This window comes from Zosterops lateralis (genome assembly GCF_965231275.1).
Source record: "Zosterops lateralis genome assembly, chromosome: 8".
In the NCBI taxonomy this organism is placed as follows: Eukaryota; Metazoa; Chordata; class Aves; order Passeriformes; family Zosteropidae; genus Zosterops; species Zosterops lateralis.
Window position 1 is genome coordinate 8,379,119 of NC_139768.1, and position 19,111 is coordinate 8,398,229.

A 19,111-nucleotide genomic window follows, 5' to 3' on the forward strand; every position below is an offset into this window, starting at 1 on the left:
TTTTTAAACTTTCTCTGATAGTGCAAGAAGTATAACTTTTTTCTATAGATTTTGAATATAATATATCGTTCAAATTTATTTCTAGTATTTATGAGACATATAAATTCAATGGATTATTAGTGCTTCTGTGCTTAAATAAGTTGTATATACGTCCTCTGTTAGTGGTATTGAGCAAAATGCCGTCAAATTAATTTGGTTCAGAGTATTCAACTTCAGATTGTTTCTTTTCAGAGAGACTTTAGTTTCTTCTTGCTCAGAATTCAGTGAAGTGAATGACAAGCAGCATAGCTGTTGAGAGAGCTGCCTTTGGGGTTTTCAGATTTAGTTGCAAAGCACCATTTAATGACTGTATTCTTTGTTTTTTTAATTAAGGAAGTCAGATCTCCAAAAATATAAACAAGTGCCATATTCTGTTCTCACACACACCTGCAAGAGGTCCTGTTGTTGTGAGTGGAAAGCTGTACTTAAATCTCCAAAGAATTATTTCATCCCAAAGACTTCAGTCTTATTATGTGGTCAGCCATTTTCAGGTGTAAATTCAACTACAGACCTCATTCATCAAAATAATCAGTAGCAAAATAATACCTATTTTCTATACTTACTTTAAATACATCTGTATTTAAATGACACCATTGCTGAAACCACAGTGCTAACTTGGTGATTGTGGTTGTGTCCATTTCCATCATCCACACGATCAGCACAGTGTGAACCACATCCTGCAGTTTTGCCTGCATGAAAACTGCAGGATCAGGCCATTGGTGCGTGTGCAGGATGTAAATCCACCACAACTTTTGTAACCCTTTGCTGCTTTGCCTCCACTGCACTTGCTGTGCTGCTTAGATCTTACTGACATTGCCCTGAAGAGAAGGGGGATGTTAAGATTAGCCCAATGAGCTGGGCAGCCAAAGCACAGCAGTGATAGCTGGCCCCACCAGGGACACGCAGAAGCAATCAAGTGGGCTTAAACCCCTTGATTCCTACTCGCAGAATATTTGCCATACCTTGTTCTTTTTGTAATGAACTGAAATCATGATTGCTGTGAACATTTCAGGAAAGCAGGTTAGAGAATCTTTTAGCAATACCGTTTGCAGGGCCATGAGTTTCTTTGGCTGATTTTTTATCTTTTTTTTAAACATCATTTGTTAGAAAAAGTATATGCTTTCAACTTACTTTTCTATTACTGACATATCAAATTTGCATTTTGTTAAGCAATACGAGGATTCTCTCCGCAACATAGAATCTGCAGTTTTGAAGAAGCAAAAGGTTTGGATAGGATCAATGAGAGAATGCCACCAAGAAAAGATGCTCTTCACCAAGATGGTATTAATACTATAAACACAGCAAATGCCAATGGAAACAATGGAACTGGCAACAACAATGCACAGTGACCACATCAGCTTCTGGTTTACTCACTCATGTCCTGCCTGAGAATTCCTAGATTACTGCTTTTTGATGTGACAACAAATGAAATAGGGGGATCACTTGAAGTGACTACTTAACACGAGGTGGAAAACCATCTGACTTGATCCCACTGAAGAGAGACCATCATGCTTTTGAGACAACAGCCCCTCTCTTACACGGTGACCCAACTCCTGGGAGCGTGTGCCTCACCCTTTCACACCAACATCCATCACTGGCTGCTGCAGCTTTGGAAGAGATCTGGGGAAAGGATTGGACTGTTCTCACTAAAGCACACCTAGACTAGCATCTTACGCTTACCTTGTCAACACTTTTAAGTTTACAAATGGGATTTTTTTTTTCTTTTGGTAGAGGTAGTTTGTTTGTTTGTTTGTTTGTTTGTTTGTTTGTTTTTTTAAAATCAGACTTTCAAATACAACCCTAAGAGCTAACTATTTATTAATGGACATTGGTTTCATGATATGTCTTTAAAATTATAGATTAGAATGGTCTTAAAATATCTGAGGCTGCAAAAACTGTATTTTAAATGACAGGAAAAAAATGCCAAAAAATTTCAGTTGGTCATTCTGTAAAATGCTGACCTCAGGTGTACTCCTTTAGATGTTGCTAATTCTATATTGTATTCACTGTATTTTTTAGTTACAGCTTATCAGAAGATTTCTATGTAGGAATGTTTATTACTTGAACACAGATTTAAAAAAAAAATATTTAATTTAGAAACTTTTTTTGCCCAGCTTTTTCAAGACTTTTCCCCACCTTGAATTTAAAAAAATAAAATTATATATACTAATTTTAAAAAGTAAGAAAAATATGGAAGTGTTAATTTTAAGGTACTTTTAATTGAACTTTGTACATTGTTTAAGTAAATTTTGATTCATATCAAGTCTGTAAAGCTTGGCATTGTATTTTGTGTATGCATGTTTTCATTTTGCAAATATTTAATATATAGACCTATGATGTACATCTATAGGTTACCTAGATGTTATGGGTACTTTTAGTTTATTGTGAGTATTACGGTTGCATAAATAGCTAATAATCACTGGGCTGAATAGCTGCAAGCTTTTTATTATTTTTAAATCTGTAAAGGAAGCTGAACCTGTATCAGACATACTTTTTTTTTGTTTAAGCAAAGCAGCGCGTAAGCAATTGCTCTGTTCAACTGCTAAGGCATTAGTGAAAGTGTAAACTTGAGACTGCATGTATTTTGGTATCTACAGGACTGCTTGGTTAAAATAAAAATTGAAGCCCTGTGCTAATTTGTTCACAAATAATGGACTGTACTGATTGCCAGTGTACTTTGTTATATATTTTGACATTTGCTCCATGTCCTTCTCATCCCCTGGAACACGACTTGAAACTTACATCACTAGAGTTCATCTCTCTCTTTTGTTTTTCTTTTTTTTTTCTCTTTTTTTTTTTTTTTTTGCCATAAACTACAATCTGTACATACCCCTAAGTTGGAAATTTTATGCATGTTCCAAACTATTCAAGTATTTTATAAACGGTAGCACACAATAAATTTTGTGCATGGGCTGCGGCTCCTATCACTGTGTATTGGTTTTATTTGGCATACGTAGGTCTAATTGTTTAGAAATAGTCTTCAAAATAGTCTAGTTTTTAAGCCATTCAAAAATATAAAAGGTCAGATTTACCTTGCAGAGAACTAGTTGAATGTAAACACTATGTAATTTAAATTTTATTCCTGCTACTTTTTTTTGCTTTTGAGTTCTGTCTCAGAAGTATTTTGTGTGTGGTGAAACAGACATCCACTTCTGGTTTGTACAGGCTTGTTAGAGCAGGGTTAGTGGACTCTAGAAAAGACTCTTATGCATAGCTGTGTTTCATATGTTGGTTTGAACAAAACATTCATCTACTGAAGTGTGTTGGGGCTGCTTTTTGCGCAGAGGGAGAAAATTGTTTTGGTGCTCTGTACAGACACACAAATTAGCCTTTTGGCGTATGCTTTTTAAACTAAGGACAAGCTGCCAAACAGGATGAGAATTAAGATAAGTGACACACTGTTGGTAAGGGGAGTTTTAATATTCAATTTTACTTTATTGCAGATGCATTCTAATTGGAAATTCTTCTCAGAGTTTGAGTCCAGAAGATCAAGTTAAAAGTGGTAAGTTTTTTGGCTTTTCTATGAAGCACTCCCATCCCTGAGAGCTGCACTGTCTGCATACGGTGTCATATTAGAGCAGACCAGACACCTGTTATGAAGTACAACTGAAATTTTATTATTAACTTGGTGATGGTACCTTTCTTCTTGTAAGTGCTAGTGGAAAATTGTCACAACCTCACGAGAAAGCTTTTGTCCTGATTTGATACTCAGATCTTGGTCGTGATGAGGATTTCAAGTAGCTGGATTTGTGTATATGAAAAAAATACAGATACAATCTTTGTGTGGAAATACCTCACTGTAATTGGAGAGAACTGGTCCTGATATTTGTATGGCAGTAAGTGCCCAGCAGCAATGATGTTCACTTCTCTAAGGATTCCCTTGCAGTATCTGTTTTGCTGCTGTAAGGACTTCCTTTAGTAGTTTTTGCCAGATACGAAGGCAGATCTGCAGTAAAGGAAAATACACTGGGTGGTTATTGGCCTGATTTCTCATGCTGTGTGTCTCCTGTCACCCTTTAGGCAAGTAGTCAGGTAGCAGGGTTGTGCCTGGGGGTGTTCCTGTTTGTAGAGTAGACACTCATTTTTTGCTACTGTGTTTCTGTAAGGTGGAGTCTGGAGCTGTGTCTAATTCTTAAATTGTTTGGGAGAAGAAATTATTTCCTTACTCCCAGAAAACTGTAAGTAGTTTGTATTCCTTGTTTTATGCTATCAGCATTTTAAGGAGGGGAAGAAAAAAAGAAGTCACCTGTATGTCCTTTGTTTGTTCTTAGGTGGGAGGGGAGGAGGCTTGGCTTTGACAAGGAGACAGGCAGCAAAAGCTGTGAGAGGCATGGCAGGTTCCTGGTTTGAGCTGGACTGGTCAGTGCCTCCGTGCCCTGCCCTGGGCTCAGACAGGTGTGGGTCACTTCTTCCCTGAGCTGAGGGGTGGGACCATCATCTGTGGTATGCTTACCTGGAGCAAAGAGGGTTCAGAGGTGGGCTGGGGTCTCTGACTGCCCCAAGGAGTGCAGCTGTGTGATGGTGGAACTGAGAAGCAGAAGGACAGACTGAGCTGGGTCAGGTTTTGGAGAGTTATTTTCCAGCAGGGCCTTGTGCTGTCAGGAAATGCACTGAGCCGAAGGAGGAAGAGCAGCCGAGTTCACAACCTACCTATATCCAGTTCAATGGCAAACAAACACCTTCACTTCCCAAAGTTATAGTGTGAAACAGCTTTCCTTTCAAAGCTTATGAAAATCAATTGTGAAATGGAAAAATTCCTCCAGTCTTACGTGTTGAATTGTGAAGCTTGGCCTCACTGCAGTAAGGTTGGGATTGAGGCTGTTTTTCTCTTAGCAAGGGAGGTCTCTGCTGCTGTGAGTCTGACTGCTTTTGGAGGGAAGACTCATGACAGCTTGCTTTTTTCCTAATGTTTAATCCGAAAGTATTATTACATAAGTTTGGTAGAAAATTAAGGCTTTTTCAGAGGCAGGATAGACAGTATCTGTTCAGTCCTTCCTTGCCCGTTTTTTGCTATAATTTCATTGTCAGTCATTCAATCCTTGCTACCCATTTAACAATTCTTTGTTGCTAGCATGTAATGAAAATATTTTTGCCATAAAACAGGTAAATGTGTTAAATTCACATAGAATAGACCATAGAAGCCTATTCATATGTTCATTTTCTTGTGATAGTACGTATGAACCACATTTAATCAACATTTTGCTTTGAATGACAAGTGAAGTGGTAGGGATTTTTGGTCACACAAAAACATACATATGCACTAATATGCTTTAATTATTGTTAAGGTGCTTCACTTGTAAGGAAGTTTGTTCAAGAACAAATAAATAAGAACCAAAGCTTATAAAAATCTTGGTCAAGCTTGAAAAGCCATTGATTGACAGGTAGTTATCTGTATACACACAAGTATATGTATCTCAGTGGATACTTGCCATAAGGGTGACCAAAGTAGTGCAGAGTAGAATGTCTTCTAGTCTCTCCAAATCAACTTCCATCTGTTTTGTATTTGAACTAATTAATCTGACTCAGCTGAATTGTATTTCTCCATTATATCAAAGGAAGTTTATAGTCTAAAAAATCAGATTTAGGTTGCAGACTGATATGAGTAAAATATATAAACTTTTTGGTATGATACACTTGATAATCGCTTGTTGCTGTTCATAAACCTCTATGTTCATGCTGTGCAGAGTGAAAGGTTTGTCATCTTGGAACCAGCTCTACCAGCCCTAGTGATTTTTGCCTGAGAGATACTAGAAATAGCTTTTTGCTGTTAGTGTGAGAGGGTGTCCTAAAATACAATTGTTACTTGTTAAAGCATTGCTGAAGGAAGACACTGCTTATTACTGCTGGACTTGAAGCTTCTCTTAAATTTATGGTTGGGACTGATTCATTGCAGTTTTCTAAAAAAAACCAAATGTGCTGTTCAAAGTATTTCTCTTTAGATCTTTTGAAAACGCCCACATACCCATTCATATTGTGTAGGTCACAACTGCTTTGGGCTGGATTTACAGGTTAGCATTACATAAATGCTTTTTCACTGCTTGGTCAGCTGCTGTATAACTCACTCCTTTACAGGGAGAGACTTCAGAATCAGATCCAAAATTATTTCTCCTTTCCATTGCTGTCTTAAGCATATGGTAACTAACTGCTAATTTGAGGAATTTAATAGGGGTGTAGGGTCAGATTCTGCCAAGGCCCCTAAACTGAGCACGTGCATGTTTTTCAGCATTAAAAGGGGATGGTGTAAAATGGTTTACATCACAGCCTCAGGCTTTGTCTTCCACAGTAAACTCAGCAGTTTAGGTATTTCAGGAAACTTGCTGAGTGCTGGAGATTCATTTGGCTGAAACAGTTGACTCCCACAGAGATACATGCAGGAAGCCAGTAGAGGGGAAGTGGTTTTGTCTGGGTCAAAAAGACTAAGGCTTAGGGTCTAATAGATAAGATATATCTTTTATTATACAATAAAGAATATTATGTGCTGTAAATTAAGGCATTGTAAGTGAAAAAAGCTTACTGAATCATCAAGAAGGCATATTTGATTATGCAACCTTTAAAATTATTCTTTTACAAGGATAGTTAGTGTCTACTTAAAGCATGTTTCATGTCCTTCAGTTTGTTTCAAAAAAAAAAACAAACCAAAAAACCAGATACTCCTTTTCTATTGCCCAACAATTGCCAGCAGCAACTTCCGGTAATCACCACTTGTATCACTTGCTATCATTGTAGCCAGTGTCTTCTGATACATCTGTGTGAACATCTGTTTAATTTGCACAAGGTCAATCTATGCAAAGACAAAAAAAAAAAGCAGAAAACTCAACCACAGTGTATGATTTAAATCCTAGGCAGTCACCCCCCATCTCCTCCTTTGCAAACTAGAGAACACATGCCAAGGGTCAGATGTGCAATGACTAACCCTGTGCAGTGGACAAGCCAGATAGAGGAGCAGCTCCCAAATCAGAGTTGGGAGAAGTTGTTCCACACTTTGTTAAGACTGTGCTGTCCTAACTCTGAACAGGTGAACTTCTCACCTTGAAGTGCTCGCTTACTACACAGACAGGCAACAACAAGCATTTACTATTATCTAGGCAGAGTTAATTAAATTACTATGTGAAAGCTGGCTTTAAAACTAATTAACACATGCATCTAAATGTGAGCCCCATAAAAGCTTCATGCAGTACATGATTTTACACCTGTGAAAGGAGCACTAAAGTGACAAGCTGGTTTGGGTAGATGGCTTTCTGCTGCATGTCACTGGTACACAGGAAAAATTTCTTACCTCACTGCGAGTGACGACAATTCTGATGAGGGTAGAATCATCTGTGCCAGCTCCTTTCATGGAATAATAAAGTCTTTCTGCAAAAAAGGCTGGGCGATTTAAAGCACATTGCACTGCAATAAAATAGATTATTAGGATTAGTTCCAGTCATGTATCCTGTATGGTGATACTTGGCAGGATCAATCAACCTGACAGGATTTTTTGCTGTAGACAGCTAGAGGATGGTCTCAGTGAAGATCCAGTTAGTGTGAATAATGGAAGCTGTTTGTAGAGCTAAGCTTATTTTCAAGTTGACCAAATGAGTTACTTCTTCACACAAAAACTTATGGGTAGTAGCAGTTAACTCCTCTGGAAGTGCTTTTCAAAACTCTCTGAGGTCTTAATTCTCAAACAGGTAATTCAAAGACAGTTTCTCTCTTTGGATAGCTGGTATTGGGACACAAGGTATTTTACTCATGTTCCATTGCTAAAATCTCACTAAGGAAAATACAAATGCAGAAGGTTCTCTAGTAGTTCTGTAACTCCTGTAGTTACAGAATAGATCATGTTTCAGGTAGATTTTTCACACTCAGAGACAAGCCATTGTTCTTCTACCTAATTCTCAGACCTGATTTTTTCCCATTAAACTCATGAGTAGAATATACTCTGGGAAGTTTTTGCTTATCCATTATGGCTACAGAATTACTGTCATTTGGGTAAGCACTGATATGACTGGTGTCTACAGATTTACTATGAAATATTACTGATTTTCACTATCATTTAATTGTGCTGAATTGTGTTGAATTGCTTTACTGTAACAAGTCAGTAGGAAAAAATTAATTCAAAACAACATCTTCTATTTTGCTAAGCTTGTCCTTAGCCACAGCTGAGCTTTTTGGGGTAGATGGTAGTGGGGAAAGGGGTGGAAACGGAACTGTGCCTTCAGTAGATTCACGCTGGCTCTGAGGTTATCTGTGTGGGTGGCTCAGCTGAGGAACTGAGTGACACCCAGTCACAGCCCTGTGACACTGGTATCCCCTTTTGCAGAACTCTAAATTACACAGCTACAAGCACTAACCAGTGACCTTTGGTTCTGTGCATTTGCCTGCCTTCCCAGAGAAATGACAAATAGTTTCTATGTGGCCTTTTCTTAATTCAAAACTGACTTCTTCATGATGGATGCTTATTTTCTTCATTTAAGAGCAAGATGAATCATTTGAATAATAGAAGTTACTTCTGTTCTAGCAGAGTCTCTGATTATGTGATCATTTGCCATATGGCCAGTGCTGAATTGGATTTTTCTTTGGTTACATTTAGGTTTAATTCCTAAAGGATGGGGGGGGAGGGAAGAACATGTAACTTACCAATAGTCTTCAAACCACGTTCCACGTTTCCAGAAAATTCTCGGTCAATGCTGCTTAATAAATCACGATTAGCAATCTACAAATAAATGAGATTAATATGTGGATGATGAAATGCAGTAGCAACTGGAACCTTAATTTAAAATACATTAACCAGGCTTATTTGAAATGAGTGAAGAACTCCTACCCTGGAGTATGCCTCAACTGTTGCTTTCAGTTGGGGAAAACTTCTGGTTGCCAGAACCATATTAAAGCAAGATTCATCAGTCCCAAGTTTTCCTTCACCCGCTTGGTACAGACGCTGAGCATCTTCTTCAGCTTTTTGATAATCCACAGTTTGATTCTCATCACGATTACCCTTAATACAAAGACAACAGATTTCAAATGAAATTTCACAGAGAAAGCTATGCTTCAACTGCTTGCAGTGTACATAGACCCCAGGCATGTATATTCAAAGCTCGAAGCAGAAATAGTTTGAAATACATTACATTGCTTTAAAACTTCTCTTTGGTTTAATATTCTTTATAGGAAACAAATACAGAAGTGGCTCAGAACCCTATCTGTAGGACATGCTCTAAACTGCAGATACACTGACTCAGATTACAAACCATCTCATTAAGTTCTAATTAAGTACTGTACTTCATTCTCTATTTTACTTAATAATGTAAGCTTTCTCTCGATCTGTTTGTTTCTAGGCTTCAAGTTGCAAAGACTCTTCCCAAACGAACTAATGAATTATCTTACTGAATATGCACACCTGAAATATCTCAGGTTTCCCTCCTACTTTATTTAGAAGTTGCTTATTTCAAGTAAGAATGTCTCCAGAAAGCACTTACTACACTTGTGTCAGTAGGGCTTACATGACATTTTATGTGCTTTGCTGGTTGTTTTGGCATCTTGCTGCTCAGTGCATGGATGGATACTGCTACACATACTGGCTGAGTAGGCTGAATACATTCTCTCCAATACTGTTACATCTATAGAGGTTAATATACTATTTAAATGATGTGGTTGTCAGTTATTGTAAACTACTGGAATTATCAAAATAAAAATTAGCAGCATGAGCTTCTCCAGGTTTGCTTTCTTGTGGATTTTGACCTTTAACCAAATATCTAGAGCATAGCTGAACTCTCACAAAGGTAGAAGGCAATGAGATAGAGAAGTGTCCTAGAAATTCTAACAGAAATAGGCAAATTGATCAAAGAAATGTGGAAAGTTGCATTAGTTACATTATTTCTTCCTAAATATGTGTAATTGCAAGTTACTATTCCTCAACACAAAAGGAGCCTTAGTAAATGATATGGGATAAACAAGCTCCAGCATTTATCTGAGTTCAACAGCAGCACCTCCCTAATTCTGGTGACAAAAAAGGGAAGGCAGTAACTTGGGTAACTATGGAGTAACTTGGGTGGGGAGGTTTTGCCCTGTGGCACATCTTATCTTGTTTGCAGGGATTCTCACAGGCATTCTACATACCACAGAGGTGATCCAGTCAGCTTCACTCAGATTACTCTGTTAACATGCAACAAATAAAATGCGTCTTGCTCTCACAACACTGCAGACCACTGTTTTAGGGAGCCACTTAGTTGCATCTGCACAATATTTCCACATAAGTTCTCGTATTAATTGTGGGTGCTAAATTAGGTCACACAATTCATCATGGATTTGTAGTTAAGAAGTATCTCTTGAGGAAGGACTCAAGTGTTATATCTTAGGGGATAAATTAATGACCATGGACTAATTTCTTAAAAACCTGCCTCTTGCTAAGCACACACAGGCTATTTATGGAGCCTTTATGACTAAGCACATCAGACTGTACAGTGTTAATTTAATAAAAAAAATTAAACTCACTTGGCACATAGATACCAGTAATCGTTCAAAATGTCCTGAAGTGTCTGATCTGATGTCTTCTTCAATGTCCCTCCCAAATTCTGATTTATAGCAGTTCACTATATCACGAATTTCCTGGTTTGTCCTTGTGCAAAGGATTTCAATCAACACGCTCTCCTGCGTGCCTGCTCCCTGTAGGCAGAGAAAACAAAGGCATAACTGCAGAGCACTGTCTGTGCACTTTTCTTCAGCTGTGAAATAAGGCAGTCATCTGGTATTTCACAACTTAATATAATCTACATTTTAAGAACAGTATCCCTGCAGCGTGAAAGCACCAAGTCTGCTGTATACTTAAAATGCAGTGAAGCTTCCTCAAACATGCCATTCTGCACCAGTTCAGAGATACACCCCAAAACTATACATCCTCATCAGTGACACTGGCCAAAGTTAAATGAAAAATGGTTTAGGAAGGAAATTCTTTGGCAACCTTAATCTGAAAACTTACTGAAAGAAGGTAGAGCCCTGTGATAATCATTGAAGTCAAAGTACACGTGTACTGTACACATGTAAATTCTGTTTTGGTCAGTACACAAGTGCATTCCCTATCCAAATGTGGCTGCTTACACAGCCAAATGTTCCAAATGTAGAACTTTTTATAGATGCTTACCTCCCCCCAGAATAAAAGTTAATTGTTATTTCTGTGTACAGAGGGATCTTACTTATGAGCATCTCAATCCAGGGAAGGATTAGATAGGAGACAAGATGTATGTGAGACTTCTAGGTAATCTTACATTATGAATTTTTGAAAATGGTTGAGTGGCTGTTCCCCATTAAAGGCAGATCTTCACTTAAGCTCCATGTTCTCCAGAAGGTGTGTATTAATACATGGGTTGAGTTACTCATTTCCACTATCAGCCACCTGCTAGCTGCTGCAGCTCAAGCAAGACATTCCAGTAAACTGGATGTACCAGTTCACCTGAGTTAAAAGTTTAAACCAACTAGCTCACCTAATCTCTAAATGCTGTCTTTATATTTCAGAAGATACATCCATCATCTGACATTCAATAAATTATTTTTTCATTGTCTTTTTTGGGGAAAAAAAGGATAATCCAAAAATACTTTTCAGTAACAAAGGTTTGTTCCTAGTAAGGAAAGGGCACATACCTTTAGTTTAAACAGTGGTTATCGTTTTAACAGCACCTTGGCCCTTTCTAGGTTCTAGCAAAAATTTTGCTCAAGTAGTAGGGAACAAGGGTGTGTCCTGCAGTGTTTCCTCCCCTACTGAATGGACATCTGCCCTGAACAGGCTAATCCTGCAGAAATTGTCTGGAACTGGGGGATGCAGCAGAAAAGAATTTTAAGCCTTGCAATCCCAGGATTTGTTTGACACTAGTAGATTTTTCAACAATGCTGAGATCAGGTATTCTTAAATGAACATTTAAAGATAGTTTTAAACTGTTTTCTTCACAGCAACACCATACCTTCATCGCATGACGTAAACTCCAGGCATCATAGTAGGTACTGGGCATAAAGAGGGCTAGGATCAGTTCTTCCACATTACCACTTAACTCAGACTTCAGATCTTTAATTAAATCCTGTTCAATTATAAACACAAAAAGGGCTTTGCAGAGTGTTAGCATATATAGATTATGTGCTGAAGAAAGATCAAACTAGAACTTACTTTTATGACTTGTAACTTTCTACCTTTGTGCTGCTTTTCCTGTAAACCATTGTTTTATTTACGAAGAACTTCCCTCTGTCCAAAATCTTTGACAGCTCAGCTCTTCTCCATTATCTCCTCACTAATGCCACAACTACAACATTTCACTTTAGGTTGCAAAAATGACACGGAAGAAATGAAATAAATTTATTTAATTTTATTTACTATCCAATGCTCAATAATTTCTCAGTTTGTTTCTAGGGAAGAAGATTTCAATGCTGGTTTATGCACATAAAAAGCTCAGTAGTTTCAGACACTAATACAAGGGCAGTTTAAGCTTGATTATTTTCTGTCAGGCATTAGAGAAACTTCTTGTGTGGTCAGGGACAGAGAGCCTCCAGCCTTCCCCCAGCCCTCCTTCTGCCAGGCATCAGGACAACCCTATGTCAAATACCAGATGCCTCCCAATACATAAGGAATATAACCAAAAGAAGTGCATTTTAAAAATGCCTAAATCATTCCCCAGGACTAAAATGCAACCAGGCAGTTAAAGCAGCAGCTGAAAGTTTGGGTTTGTTTCCAAATTCAAAGAACTAGTGAACATACCTTGCCATACATAGTCTTGAAAGCTGCCTTGATTTGTTGCCTTTGATCATTGGAGCGGTTAGCAACAACGTCTATGATGGCCTGCTCATCAGTTCCTTGGAAACAGAAGGGTATTGTCATGTGAGAATGAAATATAGTCTCTCCAAAACTCTGCATTGTATACTGTAGCATTTGGGCATAGTTACAAAATAAGAGGCTGCTTTTTAAGTCCACCAAATTTTCTGTGTAACTTCATCTACTAAATAGTCCAGGCCATTTTGAAAATGTAACTTTTGAAAAGCTTGTCAGGGGGAAGTATATTTAAATAAAACCTGAAGAAAACAACAAAATGAAGAAGAAAATAAAAGAATTAAGAAGTCAGATCAATAGGAACTAAAGCTTCTATTGCTTACTTACCAAAACCCTTCATAGCTTTGCGTAGAATTTCTGCATCCCTTCCAGCATCAAAGTTTGGAGCAGCATGAATTGTACCCTGGGTATACTGAGCCACTGCAGCAGGCTGAAAACAAGAGTCACATGTAACTAGATATCTACACAATAGAAATTCAAATTAAAATCATAGCTCTGCAATCAGTACTTCAGAAGGAATTGTCCATTAGTTCTCCATTTCTTCCTCTAACATAGAATTAGGGCAACATTACTCTGAGGGTAGATGGAAACTCCTGATGCAGAACATGATCTATATCTTTGGAAATCAGCTGTAAATATATTGAAACTACAGAAGCCACATAAGATTAATTATGCAAGAGAATACAGCACATACCGGACCAGGCATTGGGGATGGTACTTGTCCACCAGGAAATCCTGGTGAAAATAAAAACAAGGTAGGAGAAATTAATTAGGCCTCCTCTTATTATGGAAATGCCATCTAATCTGAATATAAAGCCAGACCTGTCACTGTACACAACCTGTTTCCTGATGATACCTACCACTTCTTCCCTTAGGGATAACAGGAAGAAGCAATCACAGATGCATTTTGGTACATACACTAGCAAGGCAGTTCTAAAAATACTGAACCTACTGGTGTTGTGGGAACAAGAAAGATCTCTCCTTATGAAATTCTGCTATTTTTGAAAGAAGCCAAGATAGCTCAAAGAAATGAAGAATGTGTGTTCCATGCTCTTTTTAAAGGCTGTTATATACACATTAAAATGCCTAGCACATAATAAATATTCAGAATTCATTGCTGCAAAAAGGATTGAAGGAATCTCATTTTGTGAGATCAGTGATCAAAAGCACTGATAATACAAAAGCTAAAGCTTTTGTTTTTATTCATAATAATTTTAATAGCAACTCAGTACCAGAGTTAACAGAACAATCATAAAACAAAAAGGTTTTGCTGCTTTGAATTTCTTTAAAACACAACTGATACATTCCAGGACAAAAATCATCTGTATAGTAACTGACCACTCAAAGCATTACAAACACTGCACTGCTTTTAAGCAAATGTTTGCGTTCTCCTTTCGTCTTTCTCCAGTGTGTCAGGAATCACTGTGAACACACAGATGTGAAAAATGCAATTGAGATTAACAGAACTGCTAGAAACTAATTGAATGTGGACTCTGGATTTCACAGTTCTCATCAAATACTTGCAGTTTGAAAAGGGTAAGCACCTAAAGCACTACACCATAACCATTATTCAGGGACAGCCATCCCTTTTGGATGTAGCACCTACAGAGCTGGTTCTCATCAGCCCTTCAGGTCAAGAATGCTGGCAGGAGGTGCACAGCATACAAACCTGAACAGCTACAAGTAACAAAGGTAACGGCCTCATTTGTTACTACCTACCCTGAGGTCTCTTGTTTTAACCCTGGATACTTGAAGTTTCTTACATAAATTACACACCTGGGATTTGTGCAGGTCCACCTCCAGCATAGCTTTGGACAGGAGTCTGCTGTGGGTAGCCACCAAAACCAGGCCCAGTGGGAGGCACACCAAAGCCAGGGCCTGGAGAAGCCAAGGGAAAAAAAAAAAAACAAACAGACTTTATCACACTTAGTATTTTGTACTTAACTTCTTGACACAACAGGAGCCAGGTTATCGAGCAGAGCTACGTAGGAGACCAGTTTCTCCACGTCTCTGCAGTGACCCAGAACCAGCAAGGCTCTGCCATCAGCATGCAGGTATTTACTGCTGGATGGCAACCTGGCTGCCTGCCTGTGTGCTGCTGCCTGAACCACTCACTGAACAAAGCTGCTTTTCTTTACTATTCCTAACGAGCACAGGGAATGGTTACACTGGAAAAAATGGTTACACAAAAAAAAAAAAAAACAGGTTACACTGACTGACTGACACTCTAAGAAAGGATCTTACCTCCAGGATAAGGTGGCATTCCTCCAGCCTGGGGAGCTCCAGGGAAGCCCCCTGAAGCAGGGTAGCCCCCCGGGGCAGGGTATCCTGCTGCCCCTGGAAACCCAGCATTGGGTGGTGCTGCAGGATAACTCCCTCCTCCTGATGGAGGGAATCCTCCAGGAACAGCAGGGTAGGTGTACTGACCAGCTGGTGGGTAGACAGACTCCTGTCCTGTTGGCTGAAACACAGAAATGGGATGTCTGTATGCCAGTTAACAGCACATTAGAGTAAAAACATCCAAAATGTCCATGTGTATAATAACAACATGAATTATCCAATTAGCTGTAGAGCTTGAAGCATCAGCAGCAGCAGAATTCCTGAAGTCTGGATGGGATCCTCCTGGTTGGGTGTTGTGCTGTGTCTCCTGTGTTGACACAATCAGAGTGCTGCAGGGTGGAAGTCACCTCTGGATGGCCTGTGATCCCATCCAGCCTCAAAGCAGAGCCAGCCTTGGAGTTGGGTGGGCTAATGCAAGGCCTGATAGTGAAATTTTCAGTATGTACAGGAGGCAAACTCACAGCGTCTCTGGGCCCCTAGTCCAGGGTTTGACTACTCTTCTAGAGAAAAATGTTCGAGTACCTCTGACAAGAGTTGGCTCCAATGTTTCTATTGCTCCTTCTCACCCAGCAGAAGACTGAACAGATCTGTGCTGAGCCTGCTCTTCTCCAGGCAAGCAGCCTTCCCTGGACATGCTCCTCTTTGTGTCTTTGTTGTACTGGGAGGCCACAACCATGCACAGTATTCCAGAGGTGCTCTTGCTAAAGCCTGGTGTGTCATTAGCCTTCCTCCCTGAGGACACACAGTGCTGAGCCACACTCCACCTGCCACTGGCACTCCTGGTCCTTTACTGGAAAGCTGCTCTTTCCATCCACCCAAGGAGAAGGTGAGCTCAGCTCAGCTTGCTCTCTGTGAAGCATCAGGAGCTCACCCTCTGTTAAATTACTTAAGAGCATAGTAGCTTTGAAACTTCTGCCTCCCTTTTACAAACAGTATTTTCAAATATGAGGTAAGAACTTTTTGGGTGGTTTTTTTTTTGTTTGTTTGTTTTTCCCTATTTCCTTTGGAATACAGGTTATAAAACATTCAATGACTAAATCTGGATCTCTGAGTCAGACTGAAGACCTATTACAGGTTTTAAATAAAAAGAACAAGTCCAACATGTCATGTATTTGTTTTGCTACATTATTTACCCGCCGTACCACAAAGGTTGCTCTTAGCATTAAGATACATTAGAAATTATTTACTTGAATTATCTGGATCTCTAAGGGAAAGCTCTCTAAGGTAAAAGACATTATACATGATCTTAGAAATCAGGCATTCAAAATCAGCTTCATAATGAAGCCTAATGGATGGACCCATTACTCACTTGCTGGGAATCATCTTTACTGACTACCTTTAGAAATACGAGTCACACATTACATACTGTACACATTCATTCTTGACCCCAGAAAACACAAGTAAAGTGCAGAGCAGCAAAGCCTAGCTCAAATGTTCCCCTTGGGTTTGGCTGCCCCAAGATTTCTAGCCCCGAACTCCTCTGCCCAGGCTATGTAATATTCTTTTCCCCAGAGGCTCAGTCTAACATTTCTCTGCCTGACTCAACAAAATGATTTTACTGGAATTTGGATTCAAAAACCCAAAATTAGGATCCTCAAAGCCCTGCTCAGATTAATACCAGTGCTGCAGAAAAAAATAAATTCACATATGCTTTTTGAATTGGTTATAACATTGGGCATCATCGATGAGACTAGGAAATCATTGATAACAAGTCTAAAAGGTCTTTTAAATTAATTCATTGGAGCTGGCTATTTTTTAGATGCCCACTAAGAAAAAAAATATATTTTCAGATGTAGGTAAAATTAAACTACAGCTAAAATATGAGGGTTCTGAGACAGCTATATTTAAAAACCAAACTCAAAAGAAAAAAGATAAAAGACCAAAGACCTTTCTGGAACAACCAAAGACATTTCTGGAACAATGGGTATCATTAAAAAATTAAACTTCCTTCTTGGAAATCTTGTGTGACAGGTGTAAACATCCTCAGAGATATACAGATGAAAACAAAGACCATAATCACTAGAGAACAGGGTAGATGAACTGACAGCTATTGTTTACAGACACATGGAGCACAGTAAGAAGGGGCATTGACAGAATACAAAGGCATTAGGAATGCAACACATTCACAATCCTTTTACTTACAGGATAACCTGGGAAAGCAGGGTAGCCATCAGAAGGGGGATAACCTGGGTATGACATTCTGGAGAAGAAAAAAAAAAGTATTTTCACTGTGAAACACTAGATACAAGTTTGCAGCAGGTATTTGCTTGCTAATTACCTGTTAAATCACTTGAATATTTTGCTATTAAGCCATAAAACTTTTCCTCATTTTCTCTCCTACATCTGACCATAGCAACCAGAATTCAAAAGGGAAGCATCTTCAACTACATAATTGACTATCACTCTTATTTAGGGTCAGACAGACATTTAAGGATGGTAAGGGGCTCAAACATCCAGAAAGATCTGAAATGCAGGATACACTTTGAGGTGCCAGCAGGAGGGAGATGAACCCCTTGCCAGGACAGAAACCATGCAGGTTCCTGGACTGCAGCAAGCAGCTCTATCCATCATCCTGCACTGCTCTGCTCACAGGGGTGGTTCCAGGAGAAGAGCAGTACCCCAGCTATCCCATGTAAAATGGTAATTTAATAAGAACAGGTGCAATCCCTCAGCCTTACTTCATTTGTGGAACAAATTTCTATTTCCTGACAGTAACTGTTTAATTTTAGTCACGTTTTTAACAGAGGGTCATGGGGAGCAGGGACAGAGATCATCCCATCCTGCACGTCGCCAACAGGTCGGGCAGGGAGATCCCAGACCATTAGCCGGGTTATGATACATTTAACGACAGAGAAAAAAAAAAAAAAAAAAAAAAAAAAAAAAAAAAAAAAAAAGGACTTTAAATTTGGCACAACCACCCTCGAGTTGAACAGCGGCTCTGACGTAACTGCTTTTATAACCAAAACAACAACAGAGTTTTTCCGAGTGTCGTTTCCCCGCGCTGTCCCCGGACGGGCACGGGGCGGGTTGAGCCGGGGCTGGGGGTGATTCAGCTGCGGCAGCGCCCGGGGGGACACAGGGGACACACCGGCGGCCGGGGGGGACACAGGGGACACACCGGCGGGAGCTCCGTGCGCTGGGCGGGAGCTCAGCCCTAAACACCGGGAAGTGTCCCCGCTGCGGCTGCTCGGCCGCACCTCCGCCGGGAACCCCGGCCCGGCCCCGCACCTGAGGGGGCTCCGTGAGGGGAGACACCGTGAGGGGACACCGTGAGGGGGATACTGACACCGGGAGGGGGCTCCGTGAGGGGACACCGTGAAAGGAGGACACCGTGAAGGGGGGACCGTGAGGGGACACCGTGAGGGGAGACACACCGTGAGGGGGGACACCGACACCGTGAGGGGACACCGCCCGGCCCTCCCCGCGCCCCCGCCGGCACCACGCCCGCCCCGCCGCCTTCCAGCCCCGCCTGCGGCTGCCCCGCTCCGCTCCGGGCATCACCCCAGGCTCCGCCCGCTCCCTCAGCCGCTCTCCGGGCCGGAGAATCCTCCGGCTGCGGGCGGAGGCAAGTTTCCCGGTGTCCCGGTACCTGCTTCTCCCGAGGCCACCTGACCCTGTCCCCGCTCCGCAGCGCCGGGGCAGCGGCTCCCTGGGGCGGGCGGCGCCTCCCTCGGCCGGACACCTGCCGAGCGCCGAGCCGGGGGCGCTGCCCGGGGCTCCATCCAGTGCGGCCCAGCCCCCGGGGCCGGGCAGAGCCCCCCGGGCGAGGTGTCAGCGGGGCCGGGCTGGGGCGAGGGGCACACGAGTCGCGGCCACCCGGCTCCTCCCCCCCCCCGCAGCCTCACCTGAGGAGAACTCGCGGAGCCTCCGGCCTCTCTCCGCAGCCGCACCGCAAAATGGAGCCCGAGCGGCCCGCGGTGCCCGCCCCGCCCCCGGCACCGAGCCCGCCCC

General features: G+C 40.8%; 2 protein-coding genes across 8 annotated transcripts in view; one reads left to right on the forward strand and one right to left on the reverse strand.

Annotated features, from left to right (window-relative positions):
* Positions 1-9,700, forward strand: part of PPP3CB (protein phosphatase 3 catalytic subunit beta) — a 46,635-nt gene extending 36,935 nt beyond the window's left edge. For 5 of the 6 annotated variants that reach the window (XM_083866325.1, XM_083866328.1, XM_083866326.1 and 2 more), the window contains one exon: positions 1,210-2,963. In XM_083866325.1, the coding sequence (XP_083722451.1) occupies positions 1,210-1,388 (179 nt within the window). In that variant the 3' untranslated portion in view covers positions 1,389-2,963. Of the gene's footprint in view, positions 1-1,209; positions 2,964-3,482; positions 3,542-4,145; positions 4,218-9,350 lie in introns of those variants that run through there. The other variant, XR_014590615.1, reaches the window with a different exon arrangement.
* On the reverse strand, positions 6,469-19,095 carry ANXA7 (annexin A7). 2 transcript variants are annotated; one of them, XM_083866332.1, is made up of 13 exons: positions 19,006-19,095; positions 17,303-17,360; positions 15,065-15,281; positions 14,597-14,698; positions 13,515-13,555; positions 13,148-13,250; positions 12,752-12,846; positions 11,967-12,080; positions 10,507-10,677; positions 8,843-9,013; positions 8,659-8,734; positions 7,316-7,428; positions 6,469-6,820 (listed from the first exon to the last, which is right to left on the reverse strand). In XM_083866332.1, exons 2-13 carry the CDS (start codon positions 17,357-17,359, stop codon positions 6,698-6,700), a joined length of 1,383 nt encoding a protein of 460 aa, XP_083722458.1. In that variant the 5' UTR covers position 17,360; positions 19,006-19,095; the 3' UTR covers positions 6,469-6,697. The 2 variants fall into 2 exon arrangements, with proteins under 2 accessions (XP_083722458.1, XP_083722459.1); XM_083866333.1 differs by lacking the exon at positions 19,006-19,095 and adding an exon at positions 18,750-18,772.
* Positions 19,096-19,111: the final 16 nt, after the last annotated feature.

Bases quoted from the DNA above. Each gene is read 5' to 3' on its own strand.
- ANXA7 (XM_083866332.1), bottom strand. From the start codon at position 17,359: ATGTCATACCCAGGTTATCCCCCTTCTGATGGCTACCCTGCTTTCCCA. The intron at 13,556-14,596 runs GTGTGTAATTTA...TATTTTCACCAG, and splicing joins TGGACCTGCACAAATCCCAG to GATTTCCTGGTGGACAAGTA. The intron at 10,678-11,966 runs GTATGGTGTTGC...CTCTGCCTACAG, and splicing joins GTTTACGTCATGCGATGAAG to GGAGCAGGCACGCAGGAGAG.